The sequence below is a fragment of the Phaethon lepturus genome, unplaced genomic scaffold (genome assembly GCF_000687285.1).
Source record: "Phaethon lepturus isolate BGI_N335 unplaced genomic scaffold, ASM68728v1 scaffold659, whole genome shotgun sequence".
Taxonomy (NCBI): domain Eukaryota; kingdom Metazoa; phylum Chordata; class Aves; order Phaethontiformes; family Phaethontidae; genus Phaethon; species Phaethon lepturus.
Window position 1 is genome coordinate 1 of NW_010565333.1, and position 25351 is coordinate 25351.

Here is a 25351-nt window from a genome sequence, read left to right on the forward strand (position 1 = left end):
CACTTGGCCTTGTTGAACCTCATGAGGTTAATTAGATTAAGCTAGTCTAGTCCTATGGTTTAAAAAGCATTTTGCTTGCTATCGTTTTGTCCACTGAACGTTTTTTTTAAAATACTCTCTACAAATAAGGGTAGGAAGCATGCTTAAAACAAAATTAACCCAGAAAAATACCCTTTACCTTCTAGAATTACAGAAGGCAGGAAATCCCTGGCTCTTGCTGTGGAAAATGTGTACCAACTTCATGTGGCATCAGGCTGAGAGATGGAAGACTTAAATACCTTCAGGTAAGTTTGAAGCACTCTCTTTTACTTGTGAGTAAATGTAAATGTATCACAGACTTCTGGTGAACCCAAGGAAAGTGCATTTTTTCCTCTTTTTTGGTCAGGCATCCTGGTATTACTAGTGCCTTTTCTTTTATATCTCAGAATGGTTTCTCAAGAAAGATCATTTTTTTGTTGTTTGTAAATTAAAAAAGGAGACTTCAGACCACAGTGCAAAATTCTAAAGGGACATTCATGTGCAAGCATAAATATTATCAAGGAACTTTAACTGGAATATGAGCTTGAACTACTTAGAGGAAATTAAAAACCTCATTTTAAATGAGAATTGGATAATTTAAAATGAAAATGTGAATTTTGAAAAATTTCTCCAGCATGATAGGCTCTTAAATAGGAGTGAATATTTTTCTGTTTAAAACCCATCAGCTTGTCACAAGAAACAGCATATAACATTCTCTTTTATTTTGTTCCTGCACTAAGTTTTAGATGGGGAGAGTATGGGAGGAACAACAAAGGTGGTGAAGGGTCTAGAGAACAAGTCTTGTCAGGAGCAGCTGACAGAACTGGGTTTGTTTAGTCTAGGTAAAAGGAGACTCAGGGGAGACCTTATGGCTCTCTACAACTACCCGAAAGGAGGTAGTAGCCAGGTGGGTGTTTGTCTCTTTTCTCAAGTTAACGAGCTATAGGACAAGAGGAAACAGCCTCCGTTGTGCCAGGGGACTTTTAGATTGGATATTAGGAAAAAGTTCTTCACCAAAAGGGTTGTCAAGCAACCTTGGGAAGTGGTTGAGTCACTATCCCTGGAGGTATTTTAAAAGATGTGTAGATACTTAGGGACATGGTCTAGTGGTGCACTTGGCAGTGCTGGGTTAACAGTTGGACTTGATGATCTTAAAGGTCTTTTCCAACCTAAACGGTTCTATGATTCTATGTGGAGGGGATGGGTGTGGTTTTGTGTATTCTTTTAAAAAGAGCTCCCGACTCAGGAATTAAATATTCATATATATGTCTCTTTAAAAGGCAATTCATAGGCCAAAATCCCAAGTTTATCACTTAGACAAGTTTCTCTTTTAAGTTAATGGAAATTTTTTCCCTGTTAAGAGCTGAAAAAGGTCAGGTTTTGGCAGTATTGACTGAGCTGTAATCGATATGGCTATGGAATTAAATAGAAGATGATGACTGTTGATAAACAATTCTGTTTACTAAAGATTTCCATGTTTTATAAACTTCACCACCATGGTACATTAAATTTAAATATCAGTAAAGGAATAGTCAGGTTGTATAGGATTCTGAGTCTGAAAACTTACTGTCCCATGTTGTTTCTGTGTAAAGCTAACAGCCCTTAAATCTTTACAGCCAAATGAATCACTTCAGGATGGCTGTGATAATCACTCCTGTAAAGTCAATGAGAAAGGGGAATTTATCTGGGAAAGGAGAATCACTGGCTGTCCTCCATTTGATTCCAGAAGATGTTTGGCTGAAGGAGTAAGTAGTGAAATGGCTCCTTTTTCCAGGTTTCCTAATAGACTCTGTCATGTTTATGGTTCTGCATATAGGTACCTCATGTGTATTAGGGTGGCAAAACCCAACCACCTCCCAGCACCTTGACTAAGCTGAATTTGAACTTTCCTTGAAATTCAGAAAAAAAGTAAGTTTTCTTTATTTTAAAATATATGCTGGTTTTCTGTGGGACTATACTGCAAGAGAGATGCTGAGCTTGCAGTAATTCTGTTCCATGTGAAGCAGCAAACACAAGAAAATGGTTGCTCTCACAATGTTTTCAGTTAGGTACCCAGAGTAAAGCTGTGTGATTAATTACACAACTGAGAAAACAGTTAGATCAGCCCCTTTTTTCTATGAATATGTATATAAAACGCTCGGACATTTTTTCTCTGCCCTCGTTTGAGGTTAGGGAAGGGAATTTTCACAATGCTGTAGGAAGAGCCCAGACTTCCACATTTGCAGTTGTTTGGTATAATGGTGTAATAAAACCCCTGCTCAACGTGTCCACCCATCTTTCTTGTGATTTGAGGTTAGCCGTACACTGAGGAAGAGAGTGCAGGTTGGGGTGTAGCATGCGAGGTGCTGTTTTTGCTGATCTAGCATCACACAGGTGTTTATATCCACCTGTCCCAATTTTCCTGGGCATGACAGGATGCAGGAAACCTTTAACAAAGCTTGTGCCCAAACCTCTCTCAACATACGCATCAAGCACGTGGAGGATTTGATGTGTATAATGCAGGAATAATAAAGCTTCTACAGTGCATTTCTCACTTTGTGAAATCACTATAGCACACACAGTTGTGTAATACAAATATTAAAAAAAATTCTTGATTATGCAGGCTCGGTCTTATTATCATACTATAAAGGTCTTCATTATAAATCAATGAAGAATAGTTTACTTTTTAACCAGAACTTCCCCAACTGCAATTATTCTCCTCCTAACAAAAAAAAGATAATTATTTCAACTATAAAATTAGTGGTTTTCATCTAGTTACAGATGGAAAGTTTAGGGTCTTTAATTAAAAAAGCCTCCAAAGTTTTGCATGTAAGTTCAAGTGTTTAGTGCAAGAATGGTATCACCCTGCAGTATAAACATTTCTCCATTTTTTTCTTTCACTATGGGTTTTCAGTAATTTTCCACCATACATATATTTCTGATAATTATTTTCTAAGTGGTACTAATGAAACAAGAAAAATTTTTGGCTGTTAAAACTTATTTGACAGATGTGATATTTTATGATGACTTGCCTGTACATTTTCAGTTGTTGTGGAATAGGCATGCTTTCATCTATATTGCTAAAAAAATCAAGAGGGACTGTTTAACTTCCTTTCTTTGACAGACATAAGACTTGAATACTGTTGGTTTTATCACTCTGGTTCCCAGAAATTTATTTGTATTCAATATCTTCACTTTAGAAAGCTCCTAATATAAGGTGAAAGCAGTATTTTCAGGTGTTGAACTTGCTAACACATTAAATTATTTATCAGCTATCAATGAATACAGTCACAAGTTCAAAACCTTAAAATAGAGATGATTATGAACGTAGGTTTATACTTTTGTACAATATAGAAATACAAATGTCTTGTCTAGTACACTGTTTTAAACATCTCTTTGTATTCTTCCAGCAGAACAAATGTGTATTACTCGTGCCAAAATAGAAGTTTTCTTTTTTTATTGTTTTAGGGCAGAATTGCAAAAATTGGCAATTGCTGTGACACATGTAAGTAAATAAGCCAAAAGTCTTGTACGGAAATTGCAGAGTATAAGCTACTGGGTAAGGAGCTATGTTTTGCATATGATGGAGCTTAATGAGACAGAGCTAAACAATGTGGTTAAAATAAACCATCAAAAAAGTCCGGCCTGGGACTGCTGACTATCCTGACTGGGATACTGCTATCATGTTTTGTCCACTACACATGTTTTGACAGTATTCACAAGTGCTTAGGAGGAAATAGGTACTCTCCACATTTTCTGCAGGTGTTAATTACGAATATGTTATTTTATTGTTCAGCTGAAGATAACAGGTTGAGAAGTCATATAACCTGATACTGAATTAGTTAGGAAACTACTTCATGAATAATCAATCAACTTAAAATGAATTTAGCAAAAAAAAACCCCTGGTGGCAGTAACGTAATTCTGATTTGTTTTCCATAATGTAGTAAACAAAAAATGGTAGGGAGAATGCTTGTTAAAAGTGCATTCCTACTGAACAGCCTGACTGCATCTTAAATTCAGCAGTTTAGGAGTCAGTCTTGCAACTCTTAATTTCTTGCATCTTTGTGTAGATAATCCAAATATCAGTCAAGGTTGTGAGTGTAGGAAGATTTTACTTACATGAGGAAGGATTGCAGCGTTGGGTTCTCATTTCTAAAATGAATCTCTGATGCTTTTGTGAGCAGACAGCCTCTCAGTTTTCTCCTTTGTAAGTAAAAAATGAATAATACTGTAGGTCATTTTAAAAAAAATACTATCAAAAGATTGATATTTTCTTAAGGTCAGAATATCAACATCTTGCCTGTGTTTCGTTATCTTTCTCTTTTTTTTTTTCCCCCTCTATGCATGTGCTAATAAATAAAAGATGGCCAGCATAGCAGCCCATCACCACACTGGCACAGTAATTGCTGTAATAATACCCCTGATGAAGGATGTTAACTCCTAGAGAGTTTGCAGCCATTGCCTGTCTTTATAATCACTGAGTTCCGGCTTGGGAAATAGAAGTCAGAAAGCTATTGAGACAGACTGTCATCAAATCGCTCAAACGGGTAATTTAGTTAAGAGAGTGTTAATCTACCAGGCTTCAAGTAAGGAATACTGAAAATTATTTATTAACAAAACCAGATTTTAAGATTTAAAAGGCAGAGTGGTGGGCAGGCTCTACTGATTGAGAATGCCTATCACTGCAATTGAGGGGAGGAGAAACCCAGTTCCAAATGAGTACAGCTAAATATATATACTTATTTAACAGTTATAGTGATTTAAGAGTGATACCTCCTTGCAACAGCAAAAGCAAACTGATCTAAGTGAAATATCCTATGGCTAAAACCACCCATATTGTATAGGCCTTCACAACCTTATTCCCATTGATGTTTGCTTGGATATAGCTCAAAACTGAAAAGTCCTGTATTATAGTGCAGTCCTATTTCTGGTCGCTTCTCTATTCAGTGCCCTTCATAAGGAAAAAGCAAACATACTGCATCCAGCCATCTAACCATGGGTTATCAATTGAAGGATGGTGATTAACACATAGCTTTGAATTGAACAAATACTTTTAGATACCAAACTCTCTTCCTCTCTTCTCTGTATTTACATCTTTCCACCAGGGCACGTGGTAGCAACAGGCAGTCTGTTACATACTCTGCAGAGAATACCAAGTCTTGGCAAAACTACTGTGAAACCAGAGAAATGTAATTATTCTTAAAAGTCACACAAGAGAAAAATCAGTTTTTCATGAAGGCAGAGACTTAGATACAGGTTACATTGCCTTCTCAGGTCTTGAGAGAGTTTCTTTCAGACACCTCAGTACCATAAAGAATTGGGCAAAGTACTTGTCCTCTCAACTTCAAAGCATAGCTCAGGGGGATGCCTTTCTGTTCAGCAGAGTCCTACATGGCTTTGAGCTTTTGAGCTTCTTACATGGTTGTTTAAGAAGCCAGTTTCCCTTTCTATATTATGCCTTGGCAACTGGAATCTGTTAGTGTGTCTGAGGGCATTGTTTGATGTTTTAAGTACATAGGAGCACATAAGTGAACAGGCTTATTTTCTCATTAGATTTTTGTGATGCTTGCAAAGGACTTGTATATTTGCAAAGGATAGTCCGTATTTTCCCACTTAGGAAAGAAGTTGCATCTCCGCTTATTACCTCTTTTCCCTGCTGATCTCAGTTGCTTGTGTCTTGTTAAGTTATAGGCACTTGCCTTTGCAAAGGAGGCACAGTCTACCAAAAAAAAAAAAAAAAAGTAGTAAAGTAACTTAAGAACAAGTCGATAAGTCAGGATCAAAAAGGTGATGAAACTGTGATAAGTCTGATGACAATTATTTTGTTTGAGGTTTTCAGTTGTCTGGATGCAACTGTGTATTCCTTCCAGGTGGACAAGTTTTAAGAAATGAAGTGATGAAATCATTAAAAGAGAAATGGCAGTTCCAGCCTTGGAGCCAGAAACACTTTTCGTGTGTGTTGTGTGTGTTTTGTTTGGTTTTTTTTTTTTATGAAATATAAGGCCTTAGCAAGGCACAGAACCAATTTGGTACTAACCCATTCCATTGGTTAGCTAGAAGTGAGTAGAAGTAGGAGCCTGTCTTTACACAGAGGCATAGCACTACGTTAACACTACAAAGGACTGTAGTTTGCAGTGCATAAAATATCCACTTAAAAAGGCATTAGCTCCTTCACAAGTCTTTAGATGTGGACCAAAACAGATAAGAGTGTTGAGAACAAAATATTCTGGATTAGTCTGCATTTGAGGATGTCAATGGTAAGGTTCCGTTCGAAAGTGGAGGAGCAGAGTCACCATCAACTACCACAGTTAATGGATCATAGCAAACCAACCTCACTACACAAAAAGGGATCAGCAGATTTCCTGAGCTCCCACCTTCCACTCATAACAAATCCAGACCTACTGCCTCCTGTGTGGATTTCTTGCTAGATGGAAAAAACCCTACCGTTAGTAGCAAAAAGTATTGGAAAACAAGTATCAGAGTATTTCATGGCTTACTGAGGACAGTGAAAAAATTCCTATTGACCCAAAGTTTGCAGAATTAGTTTTCTAATTTTTTTCTCCTAGTTTTTCTTTTTGCCACATTAGTTTTCTGCAAAATCCACTACACGTTCAATCTAGGAGCCCAATAGAGGTGAGGCTGCCACAGCTCCATGTTGCCACATCCAGGCAACAGTGAAGCTGAGCATGTATCGCTATAGGAACACATGCAAATACATGTATACAATATGCACACACACATTCTTTATGTACACACATGCACAGAAACACTCAGTACTCCAGCAAACACAAACAGCACCCACATTCTCATCCTGATTCCCACGCTGGCTGATCAGGATGAAGGTCCTTAGTGGTCTTAGTCAGTCTGTTGAGTAAGTGGCCCTGCATCCCTATTAACCTAGACTTATGTGGTCCAATTCCAGTTCTTGGCACTTAAGCCTCCATATGTACACATCCACACAAAACAGTGTCCATCACCCAGGTCAAGTAGTTAGAGGTGAAATTTAATAAGAAGACAGGACAGTGATCAAACACAGGGCAAGGTCAGACAAACTTATGTACCAGCAGATGTTTAACATGCAAGCAACCCCCTTTATGACTTTATCAACCCATTTTCCCATGCTTGTTCCTCACCAAAGCGCCTTGATCCCTCTCTTCCCCCATCTTTGGTTCCTCCCTAAAAATCCCATAATAATGTCTTGTAAAATCCCAAAATGTTCTTCCCTAGCATCCCAGAATGAGTCCCATACAGTCGTGTAGAAGGTGATCTGGAGAGCTGCTTGTCTTGAAGGGCATCGTCTCAAGACAATGGGATCTCTCTCCTGTGACATCCCCAGGAATAGCCAGGTCAGGGTGTTCTGTTTCTCTGATTAGGTTGTTGGAGTTCCTATGTGTGTCATCTTTTTCCTGTGTGCACTTGCTTGCCCAATGTACCATTGAACTATCTAGAAATGGAGACTTATCTCACACAGAAGCCAACAGGTAAAAGGTAGACATTAGGTGGCTGTGTGACTTCAAATCAAAGCAGTCAACTGAAAAGAAAGATGAGGGAAACCCTGTTCTCAGTGGAGTTTTAGGGCTGTAGCATGATACAGTCACACAGCTCTACATTAACTATTCTAAGGAGACACATCTACTTCTCTTGTTAGGGCTCTTACCAGTAATGACATCTCACTAACAGCAATTTCAGTAATAATGGGAAGGGAGGTTAAAAAAAACAATTGGCAGTATTATCAAACACTTTTTCTTTTTTTTTTTTAAACTTGGTAGGTATGGAAGTGGAATGTCGACCAGTAAGTACCAGACTGCAGTATAGGAATATCAACGGATGTGTGGCTGAAAAGGAAGTGCCTATTTCCCATTGTGAGGTAAATAACAAAACCCACTCTCTTGCCCCAAGAACTGCCCTTGCCCTCTTTCTCTCTTCCACAAGGGAAACTTTTGCCTCCACTATGTCTTCACTTCAGTAAGTGGAGCACCAGTTTCTGTCCTTCTCATTGATTCACTCAGACAGTGTAAACCTTATTGGCACTGTTTCCTAAAGTAATTTGATGATCCTGAATTTTCCATATTCAAGCCAGCATGAAAAAAGGCACATACACTAAGGCATAAAGGCTTTGTTCATACCACTCTCCTTTGCTTCCATCAGAAGCATATCGCTCTTCAGGCTCTGAAGTTGATTTAGGACAGTGTAAATAGTTATTTAGATGCATGGTACTTTAACGGACATTTAAATTTGAGCACTATGATTTGACTTCGGTGCTTTATAAGCACTATGACTCCTCCGTTAGTTTGTGCACTAAACTGTTATATTCTGCATGTCTTGTAAATTTCTTCTATAATCAAATTAAAAGTTTAATTTCCTGACTATCACTGCTAACATCTTACAGAGCAATTTCCATTTGAAACAGGAGCATGGCTTCCCTTCTGGATGTTCCCATCTCTCTGAGATTAGGGACAAAAGATGACATTCTATTCTCAGACTGGGTTGTAGCAGGACAGCTGCTCAATCTAGGATAACCATGTTTCATACAAGGATCGTATACAACCCTTGTACATAATCCAAACTATAGCATGCAAGGATGGCAGTCAAGAAGGTGGCTTGCACCCAGCCCCTTAAGTGTTCCCTTTAGTTAAGGCCATAGGCAGAATGAGACTCTATCTTTCCAATGGCTGCTGGGAAAAGAATGGGAATAGGGAGGAAAAGTATTAAAAGCATACATGCTCAGGCTTTTCAGATAGCTACCTGGTAAAAGGCCTTCATTTTCTACACAAGTCTTATTAAGAGTGGAAGCTTTAAGAGCAACAACAAAAATGCTTACCTTTCATTAAAAAAAAGTTTAAAAAATTCTTGACCCCTTGTCCTGTGCATAAAATCAGTGGTAATCAGGTCTTTAGCCATAAAGTCATATATATTATAGTTTCCCCTGCAAAAGTAGATTTTATTTTGTGAATCTGGCCACATATTGAGTAAACTAAATGCTCCTGCTATAGCTGGTATTGAGTGCAGTTTTTCTAAAGTCCTCCCTGATAATGCTATGCAATTTTTTTGCATTAATCTCAGAAATAAGATTGCAGAGCCACAAAAAGAAATGGACTCTGGCAGAGTTTGATGTGGGGCCATTTGTTTTTAAATCATGAAAGCATATAGCTACAGGCATTGACAGCTCGGTCTAATTTAGTAGAGTAAGCAGAGAAGTAGAACAAGGAAAAATAGCAAACAGCAGGATAACAATGGATGTGTGGCTTGCAACATTTGGGCTAAAGCACTTTCTGAATGATCTCATACAGCTGAGACAATAACCACATGTGCTTAGAATCCAACACAACAGCCCTGGATATCACCTATGATCTTTTAAATTATAGGCTTTTTTTGTATGTGACCAGTTCTTTCACCTCTGCTTTGCTATGCTTATGCTCGTGAGACCAGCACCCCACACTCTGGTATCAGACACCTGTTTCTGAGTTTGTGATTTTACAGCAGAGCACTGAACTCCAAGTGAAGTTGCCCATAGATGTTTTGAAGCAAAGAACCTGGATTCTGATTGCACTGAGGTCTGGCAATATTCAAACTTGGTATCTCTTTTTTTCCATTTAGGGCAAGTGCAGAAGCAATACCAGATACTCTGTTCAGACGGGGAAATGGGAAGACCTGTGCAGCTGCTGTACAGCCACTCAAACTACTATAGTCACGATCCCCCTCCAGTGTGCCAACGGGACAGTGGTGCAACATTACATCCCTTCTGCCTCTCAGTGTGAATGCTTTTCTCGGAAGTGTACAGAGTGACTGTTTCCAAGAAGCTCAATTGTGTAATCTCAAGTTTTATGATGAAGGAACGTTACAGTGCAAGCCTCATTTTCTCTCTGTAGACTGTTTTATCCAGTAGAATCCTGACTAACTAATTGCATCAACATAGCAAACAATAAAACTTACTAGCACAATGGAGTATTTTCCGATTATTCTTGGGGTTGTTTGTAGATGAGATATTGCAGATTCTATTTTTCTCCTTCATCTTCACCACAGAAAGTAATCCACATTATCAAAAAATAAAAAAAAACCCCTGCAAAACCACAACACAGCAACAGAAACCGTTGCTTCTACTTAAAGAACATATCCCAAAACATTTAGCATTGTCTTCAGACAGTTATCTTCCTGCAATGCATATACACGTTCCTTCTGAAGCTGAATGCAAAGAAATTGCATGCTGAGGACAGGCTGTGTAACTTCTGCAAGTCCTCAGTACTTGTGAATGGGACTGAGGGACAGCTCTTACCTATTTACTTCAGCACTTCCACAGAACAACTTGAAGAGAAAGCTCATCAGTAATCTCACTTATTTCCAGATACCAGAACTTCATGTGTTGCATTAGCTACAAAAGTTTTTCAAAAGCTACAAAAGAGTTGTTTCAAATGCAGAGTTGTCAGTGGCAGTTTTAATTTAGTTACTGCTGCCAGGGTTAAATTTAGCAGAATTTAAATTCCACTTGGACTGGTCAAGCCACGGAAGACAAAAAATTTTCCAAAGGGTTGTTGGTCATGATGTAATCTAGTGCCAGTCAAGCAGTTTCACTGGGAAGTACTAATTTCTCAAAAAATATGAGAGAAGAAAAAGCATTCATTCCATTTGCATGTTGGCAAGACAAGAAATATTTAATCCTCCTATTGAATTGAGCTAACCTTTTTTTTAAAAAAATATATATAAATTGGATATAGGCATGTATTTAAAAAAAAACAAACACAAAACAAAACCACCTCAAACTTTCCATATGCTTGTGATGGAATCAGTGAGGTTTAAGAATAGGTTATGGGTGAAAAAAATCATAGTTTCTCCAGTTCTAGCAGAAGTGTTCTTGAACTAGTGAAAAACATATACAGAAGTCCTGAAGGGTAAGAGTGCTCCTAAGAAGCCTAGCAGAAAAGGTCAGGAAATCAGATTATCCTTGCGCAGTTTTTAGGTTGGCATGTATATAAATGAAAAGCATTTCAGAGGACATTGTCACCATTGCCCCTGGGTTAAAGGGAGGAAAGTTTTGAGATGAAGAGTTATTGCTCCTCACATGAATTCCAATGTCACACGATTAAATGGGTCAAAACACTTCCCCATCTGCATGAATGGCTCCCTTTGGGAGCAAACAAAAACTCTCTCTGTGCTTTCAACTAAAAAGGCAAATTGTATTCCTTTTTGAGAGGAACCAGGCAGACCCTTGCTTCTTCTCTTTTGCCATTCAGCTGTAGATTCAACACATTTTGAATTGTAGGCCCTTTTTTTCCCTTATTATTCATTCAAGACATCCTCTGTTGCTGGACAGTGCTAGGAGAAGCACAGGCCTTCCATGCATCTCTGTTTCTTTCTGCTATGGGACCACAATAACCCCAGGGAGAGAAACCAAGTTTTTACTGGCAGCAGCCCCATCCACTGCAGCAGATACCTCTCACCAGTTTTCTTCCATCTTCGCACTAGCTCCTTGTTGTGGCTGGCACCAGATATTAAGCTTCCTGACAGACGGATTTGGGTGACCAGGTAATCAGCTGCCCAGCTGGAACAGCAGCGTGCAACATCAGAGAGGACCAGAGAAAAGGAGTGGATAGGTGGTAAAAGGCAATATCTTCCTGTTCCCCTTACCATCACTGGACTGCCCCTTCATTTCCATCGGTGCCCTCACCCAGACTGACCTCTCTTAGCTCATGAAAGCTGAGAGGATTGCAGCCTTCATGGCTGCAAACAGGTCTTCTAATCACTTAATTGTATGAGTCAGGCATCAGCTTATTGACATGAGGAAGACACACAGGAGCATCCATAGGGCAGAGATGGAGCCACAGTTTTCAGACCTTCTGAAAAGCAGACATGCACAGCTAATATTTTCCACCAGCAACAAAGTGGATGGACAGGTCTGACCAACAGAGGGGGGCAAACCTTCCTGCTTTCATCACTTCTACCTCAATTAACAAGAAAAATCTTGTGGATCTAAATGTCTCAAGAGAGTAACAGACTAAAATAAAGATACTGGCTTTCACACTAGAGCAATTAGTATTTTTCCTAAGGAATTCTAGATTATTTATTGGAAAACTGCTTGGTTATGGGATCAAATGCAGCAGACGTAGCTCAGTGTAATTGGATAAGCAGAACTGTATTAAGACTTTACACCAGTTCAAGAATACGTCTCATATTACATGGCTTTTCTTCACCTTCTTTGGTTGTAATTTTGCTTTCAGGCATCTATGCCAGTATTTGGACTAAAGTGGGTGCACAGTCTATCCCATGAGAACTTACTGGGTTTTTTTTACAGAATAGAGTTCTGTAGACTTCTATACGGTCTACAAGTTGTTATTCAGACCTGGCTAGTACCTATATATTCCAGGTGAAGACAAGGCCCTGTTGTGCTCAAAGGCCAGAAGGATCTTCTTCCTTGAAAATCCTGTCGTAGAAACAGACAAGAGGGAAAATAACATCTCCCTCAACAGACTGAGAAGGTACATAAATTTTTGGCCTTGACCAGCTGGCATGAGAATCAAGATTTTCAGGTAGCCTGCCCCAAGAGATCTGTCTTTCGTCTAAGACTCTGATGGCGCCAGTGAGACAATGAGCTTGGACTTTCTCCATGCAGGTCCTGATTGCCTTTCACACAGCCCAGTTCCACTTAGTGTACCTCTGCTATTTTCAGAAACATTCATTCCTGGCAGAAGTGAAGAACAAATCAGGCCTGTAATCAAGTACCTGCTTAGTAGAGAGCTGTGCACACAAACCGTAGTAGTGTGCTAGCACATCATACAGTGCTGTACGCCAGACTGCTCCATTAACGTTCACCAGCAGAATCCAGGCTTCGAAGAATGTTGTTTTTTGGCTTATACATGCTGCTCGTGAGTCTCGGTGGTTTTGAGCTACCTTAGTCTTTGCGTTTCCACCAATGATTCGGAATGCGTCCCACCACTTCAGATCAGCTGTATCATTGAGCATGCTACAGGATAGATTTACATGAACTTTAAATGGATTTGGGGGCGGAGTCTTACATAACTTCTTAATTATTAAAAGCATCTAATCTCTCTGCTAACTTTTACAGACTTCCAAGTGCCACTTCTCTTCTGCAGGTGAAACATAATCTGGTATATTGGCATTATTTGTTACAGCTCTGCATTATCAACTAACACCATACCTAGGTACCTCAGGAAACACTGTGATGCCCAGATATGATTTTGTCTATTGGAAAATGTCCTTAAAAATAGGCTACAGACCCAGCTCCATTTTAACCAGCTGGATATTGCTTCCTCCTCATATTGCCTCCTGTGTATATTATTTATTACCTGAGCTAACTGTATTACCTGTAATGGACCCATCCTTACAGCTTATAGGAGCTAGTAATTTGAGCCCATGCAGGCAGAGCTTTGTGTCCACAGGGATCCCAACGGGACCTGGCTCTACATTCCCATACTGTTCAAAAATTAGTGTGTATGCATTTCTGTTTTAGCATTTAATAGGTACAGAATGTAATGTGGATATAAAGTAGCATAATTTTCATCAAGTTTTCATTCCCCTCTCCCAGAGATAAGTGTATACAAAGCAGTGGGTTTGCTATCTATCCAGGGAGCTGATTAATTGGTTGTAAAGCATCATGGCAAAAAGCAGTTCAACAGTTGCTTCTCTTGGAATATTCTGTGATCCCACTTTATTAGCAAAAAGTTACCAGGAGCTCTATGTGGTTGCACCATTGCCCTATGCCAAGTAAGCATAGATTACACTGAGATCTGTGCAGCCATGGACATTGGAGCAAAATGATCAAGCAAATCAAGCAAAGAGCAATTCATCTGTTCAAATGGATGGGGTGGTTATGCAGTCAAAAAAACCTACAGGCACAGCACCTCAAAACTTTTATGCACGGACTAGTGTGCAAACAAAAGCCTGTATGAAGTAGCATCTCCCCTGCTAGAGAGCTTATGCACATCAACTGAGAACAACTTTTTAAAAATATTTTTTTGTTTTAAATTTCTGCAATCTAATAGTTTTTAAATTAGTCAGTCCAGAAACTGTGGCATTCAGGTTGTTTCCTCTTTTGTAACTGGAGGCAGTTTCTAAATGAAGTTCTGAGATTAACATAAGATACTAGCAGGGTAAGAAGGATAAGTATTTGATAGCCATTGATACATTACTTAGAAATTAGGAAATGCCATCCCAAAGGAGTGACTAAGAAGAATGGGGTGATTTAACGTTTCCTATCTGAAGACGTTATTCTATGTGAATACTAAAGCACGCTGTATGCATGAAGAAAGACCTTATCATTACTTTTCCCCTCTTGTCAGGGTTAAAATGTAGTGCAGAAAAGTTTGACTGACCTGTGTAAAGCTGTTCAAGATGGAGTCAGGGCTCCTGACCCCTCTCCCTTTTGAGTAAAATCAGGCATATAACATTAGTGTAGGTTACATATAAAATTCCTCGTTTGGCACTTCAATTGAGCCAAAGTAAGCAGATGAACACAATCTAATATAATCTTATTCTCTTTGGTCTGCCTATAGCTGTTTCATTAAAAAGGCAACTACTTAGTGAAAATTTGCCCAAAGTTTAAACCAGCACATGTATTTCTCAGCCTTACTGGTAAAGTTTTACAACACCCAAGTTTTGGGACATAGCAGCCACACTGCTCCCTGTATAAACTCAGTATCTTTGATGGCTTAGCCACAGTGCATCAGTACATCTCTCTGTGATATAGACAACTGCTATTCTTGCCCATCATGACACAGTGCGTGATCTTAATTCACAAACTAGTAGGAACACTGTACTTTATTGAGTCATTTAATAAATCCATTTCCCCCTCTCACACAAGAGAAACTGTTGTGTCATAAACAGGCTAAAGGAAGAAAAAGATTTGAACTCCCTCCAATAATAATTACACTTCCATCCAATTATCATCAGCAAAAAAAAGTCCTTTCTCAGATGGTATTAGTCATCAACAACCTTTCCTCCCAGTAGATTGCTTAAATTGTAAGGTTGAAGGCTAAGCAGGATCCATCACCTGTTCTGATCAGACAGTTGATTACAAGATAATCTCCTGAATATTTCATGCAGGAATGACAGGGCAACATCCAGGCTGTAAGGTAACTTGAGTAGTTGAGATAGAGCCTTATAAAAAGGTTTCTGCACTTACCTCCCACCTGGAAGCACTGTAAAGCTTTGCAGATATAAAGATACTCTTCCCCGCACAAATCACCTCCAAGATAGTCTAATCCTTGAATAACGGTTTTGTTTGAACAGAGCTGGCTCTGTTGTAGAGCCCTGGTTTTGCATTAGCTTTTTTAATTCCTCTCCTCCACTCCCCCTCCACTGCCTTCTGGGGAGTTAGGTCAAAATATGCCTCTTGTTATGTTGCTTTTTGAGGCATTATGGAGCATGAAGACAAGATGCTGATGTTCCAGAAGAGAATTGCCATGGCCTCGCAGGTCATGGGAGTTTTGCCTTTTTCCCTCTCTTTCCTCCATGACGGTAATCACGAAAACAGAAGGTCTTGCTAATTAACTTCAATTTGTGGTTTGCTTAAAGCAGGATCAAGCCAGGATGGAAATAGCTGCTAGTGCTGTTCACTACTTAAGCCAGTGCAGAAGCAGATTGTGCACACGGTCAGCATAGCCACATCCTATTAGCACTGATGCAACTTCCAGCCAAACCTTCAGGTAACATGGAAACACACACGCTCGGTAAGTTTATTCTCTGCTTCATTGTTAATTGCTGTCTATGAAGTTGAATAGGTGGAAAGGGGGTGGGGAACAGAGAAAGAAATACTTTGAAAGGACTTCTGTGTCTTCTTTCAGGACATTAAAAAAAAAAACCCAACACACACACACAAAAAAAAGAAAACTCTGTAGCCCAGGTTTACGTACAGACAGCTCAGACATACAACACGCAGAGTTTAGTTCTCCTGAAGCCTCAGATGTGAAGCTGTGGGTCAGTGTTGTGATCCATGTGGAAAAAACAATCACTAGTCAAATGTCTTGTGCTGGACTTCTGCTGTTTCCATCTGCATTTGCCTTATTGCTGTGCAATTGGGGGAAAAGAGAAATATCCTTTTTCAGAAAACTATGTGCAGCAGTGAGCTTTCAGTTCCCATATGCAAGGAACAAATCTGCTCAGTGCATAAAACCTTTTGTTTGAGTTCACAGTATACAAGTTTAAAACAATGTTCAGTGCTGATATTGTGTCACTGTTACTTCACTGCTACAGTCAAAAGCTCTGTGGTTATTTCTACATTATGTCATTGTTTCTGGGGCTGTAGCTCTGCTGTGATCTGCGAACTATCATGCAGCCCACCTAACCCTGCTATTTCTGTGCCCTCCCACCCAGTCCCCTTCCTAAAATTATTTGCATAGCAGACCACAGTGTGCAAAGAACCATAAGATTTAATGCCTACTGCTGATCTTTGTTGAGTTATTCCAGTGCCCTTTTTCTATCCCTGATCCTTCACTGTTGGAGTTAGTCCTGATACATACTTTATGTCAGAAAAATCAGGTACTTTCTCTAATCTTTACACGTAGAGTAGAATTAAAAAAACCCAACAAAACAGGAGACGAGCCTGTAAAGTTATACACACAGTTGTATTATGTAGCTACAGCTCCGTTAAGTCTTCAGATAATGCAAACATTCATAAGGCAGCTCAGTTTTTTTGTTTTATACGGTGTGGTTCTCCGTGTATCTCCACAGCTCTACTCTGTTTCCGTCAGTCCTGACCATTCAGATACATAGTCTTCCCCCCTTTAAGAGACTCTTTGGCTCATGGCATGTGCCAGAGGTGAGTGAGCACCTCTGTTAACTCAGGTGCATTCTTCCTACTCCTAAAGTTGAAGGTGAGGACTCCTGTGTACAAGAGGCTACCAAAGGAGCACAGCCACAGGTTTTTACATTTGTGTATGTGACCACAGCTATTCAGGCCAGTCAAAGCCAGCAAGGAGCCGTGCTCCCCCTTGCCTGCCCTTGTCTGTTTGAGGTGCTGCGATGCTGTTGTTTCCGGCAACTGTTCAGGGCCAGACTCTCAGGGCCCAGAGTGCATCCCCCTTCTACGTGTTTAGTTGGCCACATTAAAGAATTTAGCTGGCTGAGTCCAAGGCCAGCTCCTTCACCAACCAGAGCTGTTATGAAAAAATCTGGAAATGGGGGTCTGCCCTTCTTTCCCTTGGGAACTGCTTTTAAGCTGAGGCTTTACCACTGGCCCCTGCCTGTGCTACATGGCAGCTGAGCAGAAGCTACACCTGCACCCGGACTTGGACCTTTGCTGGTTTGGCCCTGACCTGGACCCAGAGGCTCTGCTTCCTGGCTTGACCTTGGACCTGCCTCGTCACTGCTGCCTTGCTGGAGGATCACTGTGTCAGACACTGATGACGCCTCCAGCCCTGATGTTGACCTGGACTTGCTGCTCTGCAACTGGGCTCCCTGTCAGTGGGGTCACTCACTGATTTGCTCTGTCATGTTGTGCTCCAGGCTCACCTTTCCCTGTGGAGCAGATGGCCATAGGCCTCCTTTTCCCTAAAATGACTGTATGAGGATTGTTATTATCGTTTGTGCCAGTAACTCTTACTTTAAAGAATCAGTGAATATGCATTCACACAAAGGTCTGGAGGGCTATGGACAAGTCACATTGTTTACTACATATTAACAGTTTCCTGAATCATTACAGTCTCAAAGTGCATGGTGATATGGGAAGAAGCTCATTTTTGCCAGAATTACTTCTTGTGCACAGAGCCACCAAACTCAACACAGCTACAGCAGAGTGTGATTTCCTCTGCTGTGTCTTCAAGACTACCATTAGTGCCTTTTAAGAACTGTAGGAATTAAAGACACACAAGGCTTTTTGGATGGTCTCTAATGCTTTCTAATGCAGCATGGTACGAATCAAAGCAAATTTCTGGTTAGAGCATACGCAGCTTACCACGGAGAGGAGGAACTTAGAGGCTGCTTCTGGGAAATGGAAGTGTAAGTGTGGCTTGGAGGAAGTAACAAGGGTTAAGACAAGATCAGAGATGGAACAGTCCTGCTAAGAATAAGGTAGACAGCACAGCCCCATACAATTCCCTGTCTACTTTCCATCTTTGTCATGTTGTCCTAGCCGTATGCCCTGGGCTAGCAGACCATTGTGTCTAAGACTTTTTAATTGAAATATTAAATAATAAGCAGTATTTTGAAGAGATAAGGGTGGCAGCTTAAAAAAGAAAACCTCAGTGCGATGAAAATATTTGCTTACTTATACAGATGTATTAAAATCAGAAACTCTAGATGTGCATGTTCAGAACTGAGAAATCGTTAGCTTAGGAGGACCTAAAGAACACATGTATAACCATGGTACATCTTTTTATTTATGCATATCCACTCCAGAGAAGATATATTTAGGTCAAACTACATGGAAACAGTTAACTCAAGTACTTCTTTTTCATACCTACTTGGAGGGTGGAATGAAAAACAATTTTGCCCAACAGTGGTCCTAAATTGCAGATGTTTCGAACAGCCTCGCAGAGGAGTCTGGGAGTACAGGTACTTATCAGTGTGGTGTCTTTCAGAAGTGCAGACCATTTCTGACACCTAACTGGAAAGGGAGGAAGATAAATGAAAGCAGGCCAATGTCTGTGCCCTGAGTGGCCAAATCTTTTACGAGGCATTCTGCAAGTAGTTGTGCCTATGATAATCTGACCATCTGGACCACTCAGATCGGATAATTGGCTGTTACTCACTATTTAATACAGAGCTCCTAATTAGGTAGAATCCCTTAACGCATATTTCACAAGCAGTATGGTCCTTTAATACACCCTCTCTCAGTCCTTCAACTTTTGGCAGCATGTGCAGCTTCATCATTGCACTTCAGTCAAGGAATTGGAAACTCAAATGGTGAAGTCAATTGGTGCACACGCGGCCAACCCTTAGGTTTACAAAAAGCTGAAGCAAAGGAGTGCAGAGTGACTGAGTGAACAAGTAAATGATTACTAGTTGTGAACTGGTGCTAGAACCAGAGCTGGTCACGGAGCTCTGTCCTGGAGGCACCTTGTCCTTAGAAGCCATTTACAACTTAAAGAAGTTTCACTGGAGGGGAGACTCCCAGGCTATTTTTCCTAGAATGAGCATAGTTCTGAACATTTGCTTTCCAGGTTGAATTCAAGATTTACTCTACTGCTGTTCTCTGGGGAGAGAGAGAGAGAGAGAGAGAGACATGTACTAAAGCTATGCATGTGTGTATGCATAAAAAATTACATATATATGCACATAGATACACACACACAGCTTGTTTCTATCATTACTAATTCCTCTAGAATATTTACAGAATGAGAACATGTAAGGCCAGATGTCATAAAGGCTTATGGGGTAGATGAGGTCAGGCAGCATCTGAAGCAGAAGCCCCTGAGGCGCTGCAGTATCACAGGCAAGCACTGTCAAATGTGGAACGCATTCAGAACCAAACATTTTGGTTCAGTCAGTCAGTTTGATTTGGGAAGATGAAAAGCTTTTGGGAGACCAGGAGTCTTCCAAATTCAGACATGGAAATTGCATTTCCATTTAAAAACTGATTTTGACTGGAAGTCCCTGACTGCCTCACCTGCTTACCAGTGTTAACCTCAGGTTCATGACACAGTTTCTGAAGGTTGTGAAATGTAATGGAAATGAAATCATTTTATTATAAATGAACTGCAGGTTTTTTTCCTAGGCTCAGCTAAAAGGACTGAGAAGAAAAAAAAGGTCTTTAAATTGACTGCACAAAGGTCTTGTAAGATATCCCAGGCTTAGTCTGAAAATACTGGAGAAACACTGTGTATAGCCCTTGGGAATGAAACCTTCACTTATTAATTATTTTCCTTGGAGTTTCCCTTGTGGCATCATTATGTGCTTCGTTAAAGTAAACTATGTGCGAGTCTCCTTGAGAGATCAGAAAAGGAAGACTGGTGTGTCAATCTACTGTACTGTTCAAGTGCTTCAGGACCCTAACCTATTATTGATAAGAAACATAAGAATAATAATAACATTTAGGGGTGAGTTCTGTGCATTTCCTTCTTTAGCATTTTACTGGCTCCTCACTTAGCACATGATTGCGGGTAAGTAGATTCATCCTGTGTAGAGGGCATAGAAGATTAGCAGTAGGATGAAATGTCTGCCTTAGACTCGTGAAAAAAGAAGAAGGGATTCAATTAAATAAGAAGGAAATATGACTTCCAGATTTTATCAATACAGCCCAGCCATAAAAAAAAAGAAAGAGAGAATAAGTTTTGCTATCACCATCTATAAGAAGGGATCCTTAGATTTGCCTTGAATTATTTGAAGATGATGATCTATAGGTTTCCTGCATACCTCCTTCAATGCTCTGTCTTTTGAGATGCAATGCAAGATGGTATTTCTGCCACCAGCTGGTTGTTTCAGCAATGTGGGAGAAACACTCTTCAGTCACATGAACACTAAGCAAGAGACACAATTGTTCTTGCCTTCCCTCTTCCCCTGTCTCCATTATCATAAGGAAAGTGTGGAGGAAACTGTTTAAATTTCCCAGTGCTTTCTTATGGCAGAAAAGGGTGAAATTGCTTTCTCATAACACAGTGCAGCAAATCTCATAGGGCAGTGTCTCCAAGACTAGAAAGTAACTGTACTATGCTGTTGAAGCTTCTTGTTTCCTTAGAAAAAAGGTGAAGGTGAGGGAAAAGATCTGCAGCATTACTGGGATTGCCAAGTAAGAAGGCAAGAAGAGATACTATGGATGTAATGTCTCCCTGGATATACGGGAGCTGATGAATGTTCCAGTTATTTCTTCTTCCCGGGGAAGACAAAAGTCTGACTGGAGAGGCATGGTGCTGTGTCTAGTGGTAGCAGGGCTAACACTATGTGGGCAGATGGGTCTGCTACACCTATGTCTTCTCTTTGGTAGAAAATACTAATGATTGAAGGACCAAGGCATACTTTTTCACCCCGGTAAGCTTCTCAAAGAAACTATGGGTAAAGATCAACCCCATTTCAGTTATGCCACCGCTAGAGGGGGAAAGAGGATGGAACATTTGTATGTCAAAAGAGTTTCTGCACCCATTACTTTTTGTCATCTTTTTTTTTTCACTGTGCTACTGCCTGTATAAGATTAACTTTCTGCATTTCCTACCTGTGACCAAGCATTCTTATTCTGTTTTTGCTGTACACTGCGCTATGGCAGGTATACAGCTAACTAATGGTGGTGAACAGGGGATGGCATGTAAATTCCCACCCCTCCAGCCCCTCCATTATGCTTCATTGTGACCATGTAATTTGTTAATACAAGAGATGGGGAACACATCTAAAACTTAAGTGTTGAAGACATTAGTCCCTCAAGCCAAAACGTGTAGGTATAAGCTTAGATGTACTGTATGAGAATTTCACACCATTACATGTCCAAAAGTTTCGAGTTCTTAGTGGAGAATGACCTCTAACCATAAACTTGTGTCTGTACCTGATGCCAATAGATTTGGTCACATCACACTGGAACTAAAACACAGTCCATTTCAGGCCTAGTTGTAAGCCATAAACAAATGTGACTATTTGTTTGTGGTGATTTGGCTTCCATCTGGCATGAGTGCTGCACCCAGAGAACCAGGGCACAGTCACTGAGGACATGCAGCTTGCTCACATCCTGGGGCTGCTTGGCTAGCTGCAAAGCACAGACTTTCCAGCTCCTAACCTCGTGACTGAAGTGCAGGAGCAAAAATGCTCTTGACCGACCAGGGTACTGCTGACCTAAGTGCAGTGTCGTATCATTGTTCTCCCTTCCCCAACAGCTGACACAGGTAAGTACCTGTTGTTCCTCTGCAGTTGTATGCACCTCTCTCCATTTCCTGAAGCGCAGCATCTGAGGTTGAATAGTGCCTATTAACGGCAATATTTCCCATTCCTTTAGGAAACTACCTGCACAACACCCCTTTTTATTTAACAATACTTATCTCTCATTCTCAGACTTTCCTCTAGCCCCCTCACACCCAACTCTGAATGGACAGAAGACAGCAAGATCAACAAGGGACTCTTTTTCAGCATACAACAGCAAATACCTCACAGTTCCTCAAAACTGGACTTCTTTGCACAGCAGTGGGATCAATGGAGCTTTTGGAGCACCAAGCCGTACGGAGTCCTTCAGCAATTCTGTAAGTAGGATTCTAAGAGTTCATTGACTCTAATGCCTTTGAGATGAGGAAGAGGCTTGAAGCAGGATGAGCAGAGCGTGGTGCACTTCTGTGTGTTAGGTGAATCCACACTGTACTGGGAAAAGCTACTATGCAAGTAAATGGATACTACAGCCTTAGATAGTTCAGTAGGCTCTCTTAGTGTACAGCGAGAACTAATTGTAGACGTCTCACCAAGCTTTTCTTAATTCTATACTTTAGCCAAAATCCTTCAGAGCAGGAATAGGGGGGTTGCTATTACCCCTAGTGTAGGAAAAGATCCGCAGGTTGATGACTAAATTTGCTATCCCTCTGCAAACCCTGGGCCAGCATGTGCCCGTCTGTTGGTGTGGGCTGTATTGGAAGGTGGAAGTGTAGTGTGGCTGTAGTCTTTAGAGCAGAGCTGTTGTTAGAGGATTGACCTCTTGGGATATGTTTGTAGTGATATATTGGCTATTAGAGGACTAGAATAAAATCGTTATGAAATGCTGATCCTATCTTCTTGTTTTCTTATTGCTTGATGTGCTGGCTACTTGTCTTGGAAATGTCAAGAAACAGTGAATGTGGGACTGAAGATGGTAATTTAAATCATTGATTCTGACTTTTATAATGGCTGAGAGAAGGGAGGAGAGAAAGATGTTGATAGTTCCTTCAGGGATGTTTTGGAAATTGCATCTTATTTGTGCTCCTCCCTAATAAGGTCTTCTTGTGCCAGTATGTCACATGGTGAGGAAAATAGTGCAAATTTAGGGCCAGAAAATGTCCCTACCAAAACATGTGGGAATTTTGATTTGTTTTCTGTGCAGTAGACACCCATAATAATGGGGATGGTACTTCGCTGCCAAGAGTGAGGAAAAGAGTCAACAAAAAGAGAGGAAGAGAGAGGCATTGTTGTATCTCCTCATCCTGTTATTCTGTGTAACTCCAGCAACATCAAGTGTTGCTATGGTGCTCTCTCAGGTGGCTGGGATGTGGCAGCTGGCTATGCATGGTAATAAACAGGAAAACCTCTTAGTGACTTTTTATGTTCTACAACCTTCTTGTTCCCTTGCCCGTGTTTTGTTTGTGCTTCTCATTTATGCCCACACTTGCCAGTAAGGGAGAAGAAGATGCTTAGAGCTCATCTTCTCTAGAGTCAGCTAATGCATTGTGTTGTGCCAATGACCTGGTGGTGGTGGTGACATCATTACTTTTGCGCTCTATAGCGTGAAACTCTCTGGAAGGGAGACTAGAAATCTGCAACGGGTTTTTCTTCACTGTGACAGAGATGGATCCAGGAGGTTTGCATGGACTGCCTGTGAGTACTACATGAAAATGTATCTAACTAGGAAATGGGGAATTGCAATAAAATGTTGTCTCCCAAGCTGTTTTATATTCTGCCAGAATGTAGTGCTGAGTGTTAGTTTAGATATGCCTAAAGGGACTATATATACACTTTACAAATAAAGTGTGTGATAAGTGTAATGTGCAGAACAGATTATTTGGTGATAATTTCGTGAAAGAATGAAGGATGTAGTATGCATATAAAACCAGGATTTATTTAGTGATATGGTGACTGAAAGCTACTTTGTGGGAAACTAAGTGAAGCAAAACAATGAAAAATAAGAATCTGGGAATTGTTGGGGTATAGAATAATATGCACATTTATATAATACCTTCAAAAAATTGTGTTGTGTTAACAAATGAGAAAATTGCCGTACAGCATGCTTGGTTAACTTTGCATTCAGGAATACCGGTGCATGTAATGGAAGGCGAAGTAGAGAGAGAAAGAAATCTGTAACTGATACCTGTCAAGATTCTGCTTGTATAGCCACCTATGGGAACCATAAATGTCTGGAATTAGGTTATGGGCTGATTGCTTTGGATCAACTTGACCCTATTTGTTTGCTTGTACCTCATTCCCCAGCCACTGGAGGGCTGGTGCCACTGTAATGAATGACACTGTAGAGAGCTCTGTGAAGGGTTTTTAAGCTACAGCATTGAGCTGGAAATGGTGGGTGGTAACAGTTTTGGAAAACATACAGGTTATCTTAGCAAACGAGAAGGGAAAGTGAATGCCTTACATTTGGTATCAGAGGTGTCACGGAATTGCCATTCAGGCTGGGTTATGATGGCAGGGGTTAGTACTGGAGCAGCTTCACCCCAGAAGGGTTTGGAGAGTGGAGATGAGGAGGCAGGGATGGTCCGAAGGGGTGACTTAGCACAACATAGGCCATTTGAATGATTTTAGTAATTGATTTCCTTTTGCAGTGTTGCCAGTCAGTCACATAGTCTTTTCATAAGATGTTAAAATACAGGTCAGCTGGCATTGTTAGCCATCCATGGGGCATATCCTTTCTAATCCCTGGTATTTTCTGAAGCATTTCTGTCTCACCCTTGTACTACAGTGAGGATATTTCTCCTGTTCTAGTTCAGATCAGTTTCTTCCCCTTCTTCCCACACACAGGTTTTTGCTTCCCTCCCCTGCTCAGCTTTGCTCCACAGCACATCCTTTCTCATATCCCAATCTGTAATATGATCCTTATTCTCACTTCTCCATCCCATTTCAAAATGTGGGCGTCTTCTCCTTGTGTGGTCGGTGTACGTGCAGGACAGAGAGGCAGCGTTGGTGTGTGCCTCCATACATGCCCATCAGGTGGGTAACCCATGTGTTGGGATAAGGCCGCTAGCTTTAGCCACTCTCATTTTTTTAAGGTCAGAGGAGGTCAGCGTGACTTAATCTGGTCTGCAGAGTGCAGGTCTGTCGGTAATAACCTACCCCCGGCTGACCTCCAATTTTGACCCTGTGCAGCTTTACGTGCCTGTGTGGCGAGAGACCCTGGGCCTGCCCTCTTTTGGGCTTTTTGGCTTTCTTCTCTGTGAGGCTCCTGTGTTTCTCTCCCAGATTATAAACAACTACCTGGACGGGACACAAGGAGAGGCCGTGGACAAGGCGTCCCCGAGCGGCATGCATTTCAGGAACAGCAAGAGAAAGGTTGACTACGTGCTGGCCTACCACTACCGAAAACGCCTTGCTCGGCACCCGCCCGGTGCGGGCTCACCGGAGCCGAGGCGCGGATCCGCCTCCTTGGCCCTGGTTTCGAACGGAGGGGCCGGGAAGGGCCGTGCTGAGCCACAGTGGCAGGACAGTGGCCAGTGTGTCCTGCGGGAGCGGCCGGGGCCACCAGGGCCAGAAGTGATCGAGCTCGGCCCACTGGACGCCCTGGAAGAGGAGAAGCGGCTGCAGCGGGAG

The 25351-nt window shown here is 40.9% G+C and overlaps 1 protein-coding gene across 1 annotated transcript; it reads left to right on the top strand.

Annotated features, from left to right (window-relative positions):
* Positions 1–185: 185 nt before the first annotated feature.
* Positions 186–9936, top strand: LOC104627044 (von Willebrand factor-like; the record flags this gene model as incomplete). The annotated part of the gene is made up of 5 exons (XM_010295136.1): positions 186–284; positions 1635–1763; positions 3466–3502; positions 7768–7865; positions 9596–9936. Coding segments are annotated over 5 exons (552 nt in total), but the record flags the coding sequence as incomplete, so codon positions are not given.
* Between the last annotated feature and the right edge of the window lie 15415 nt (positions 9937–25351).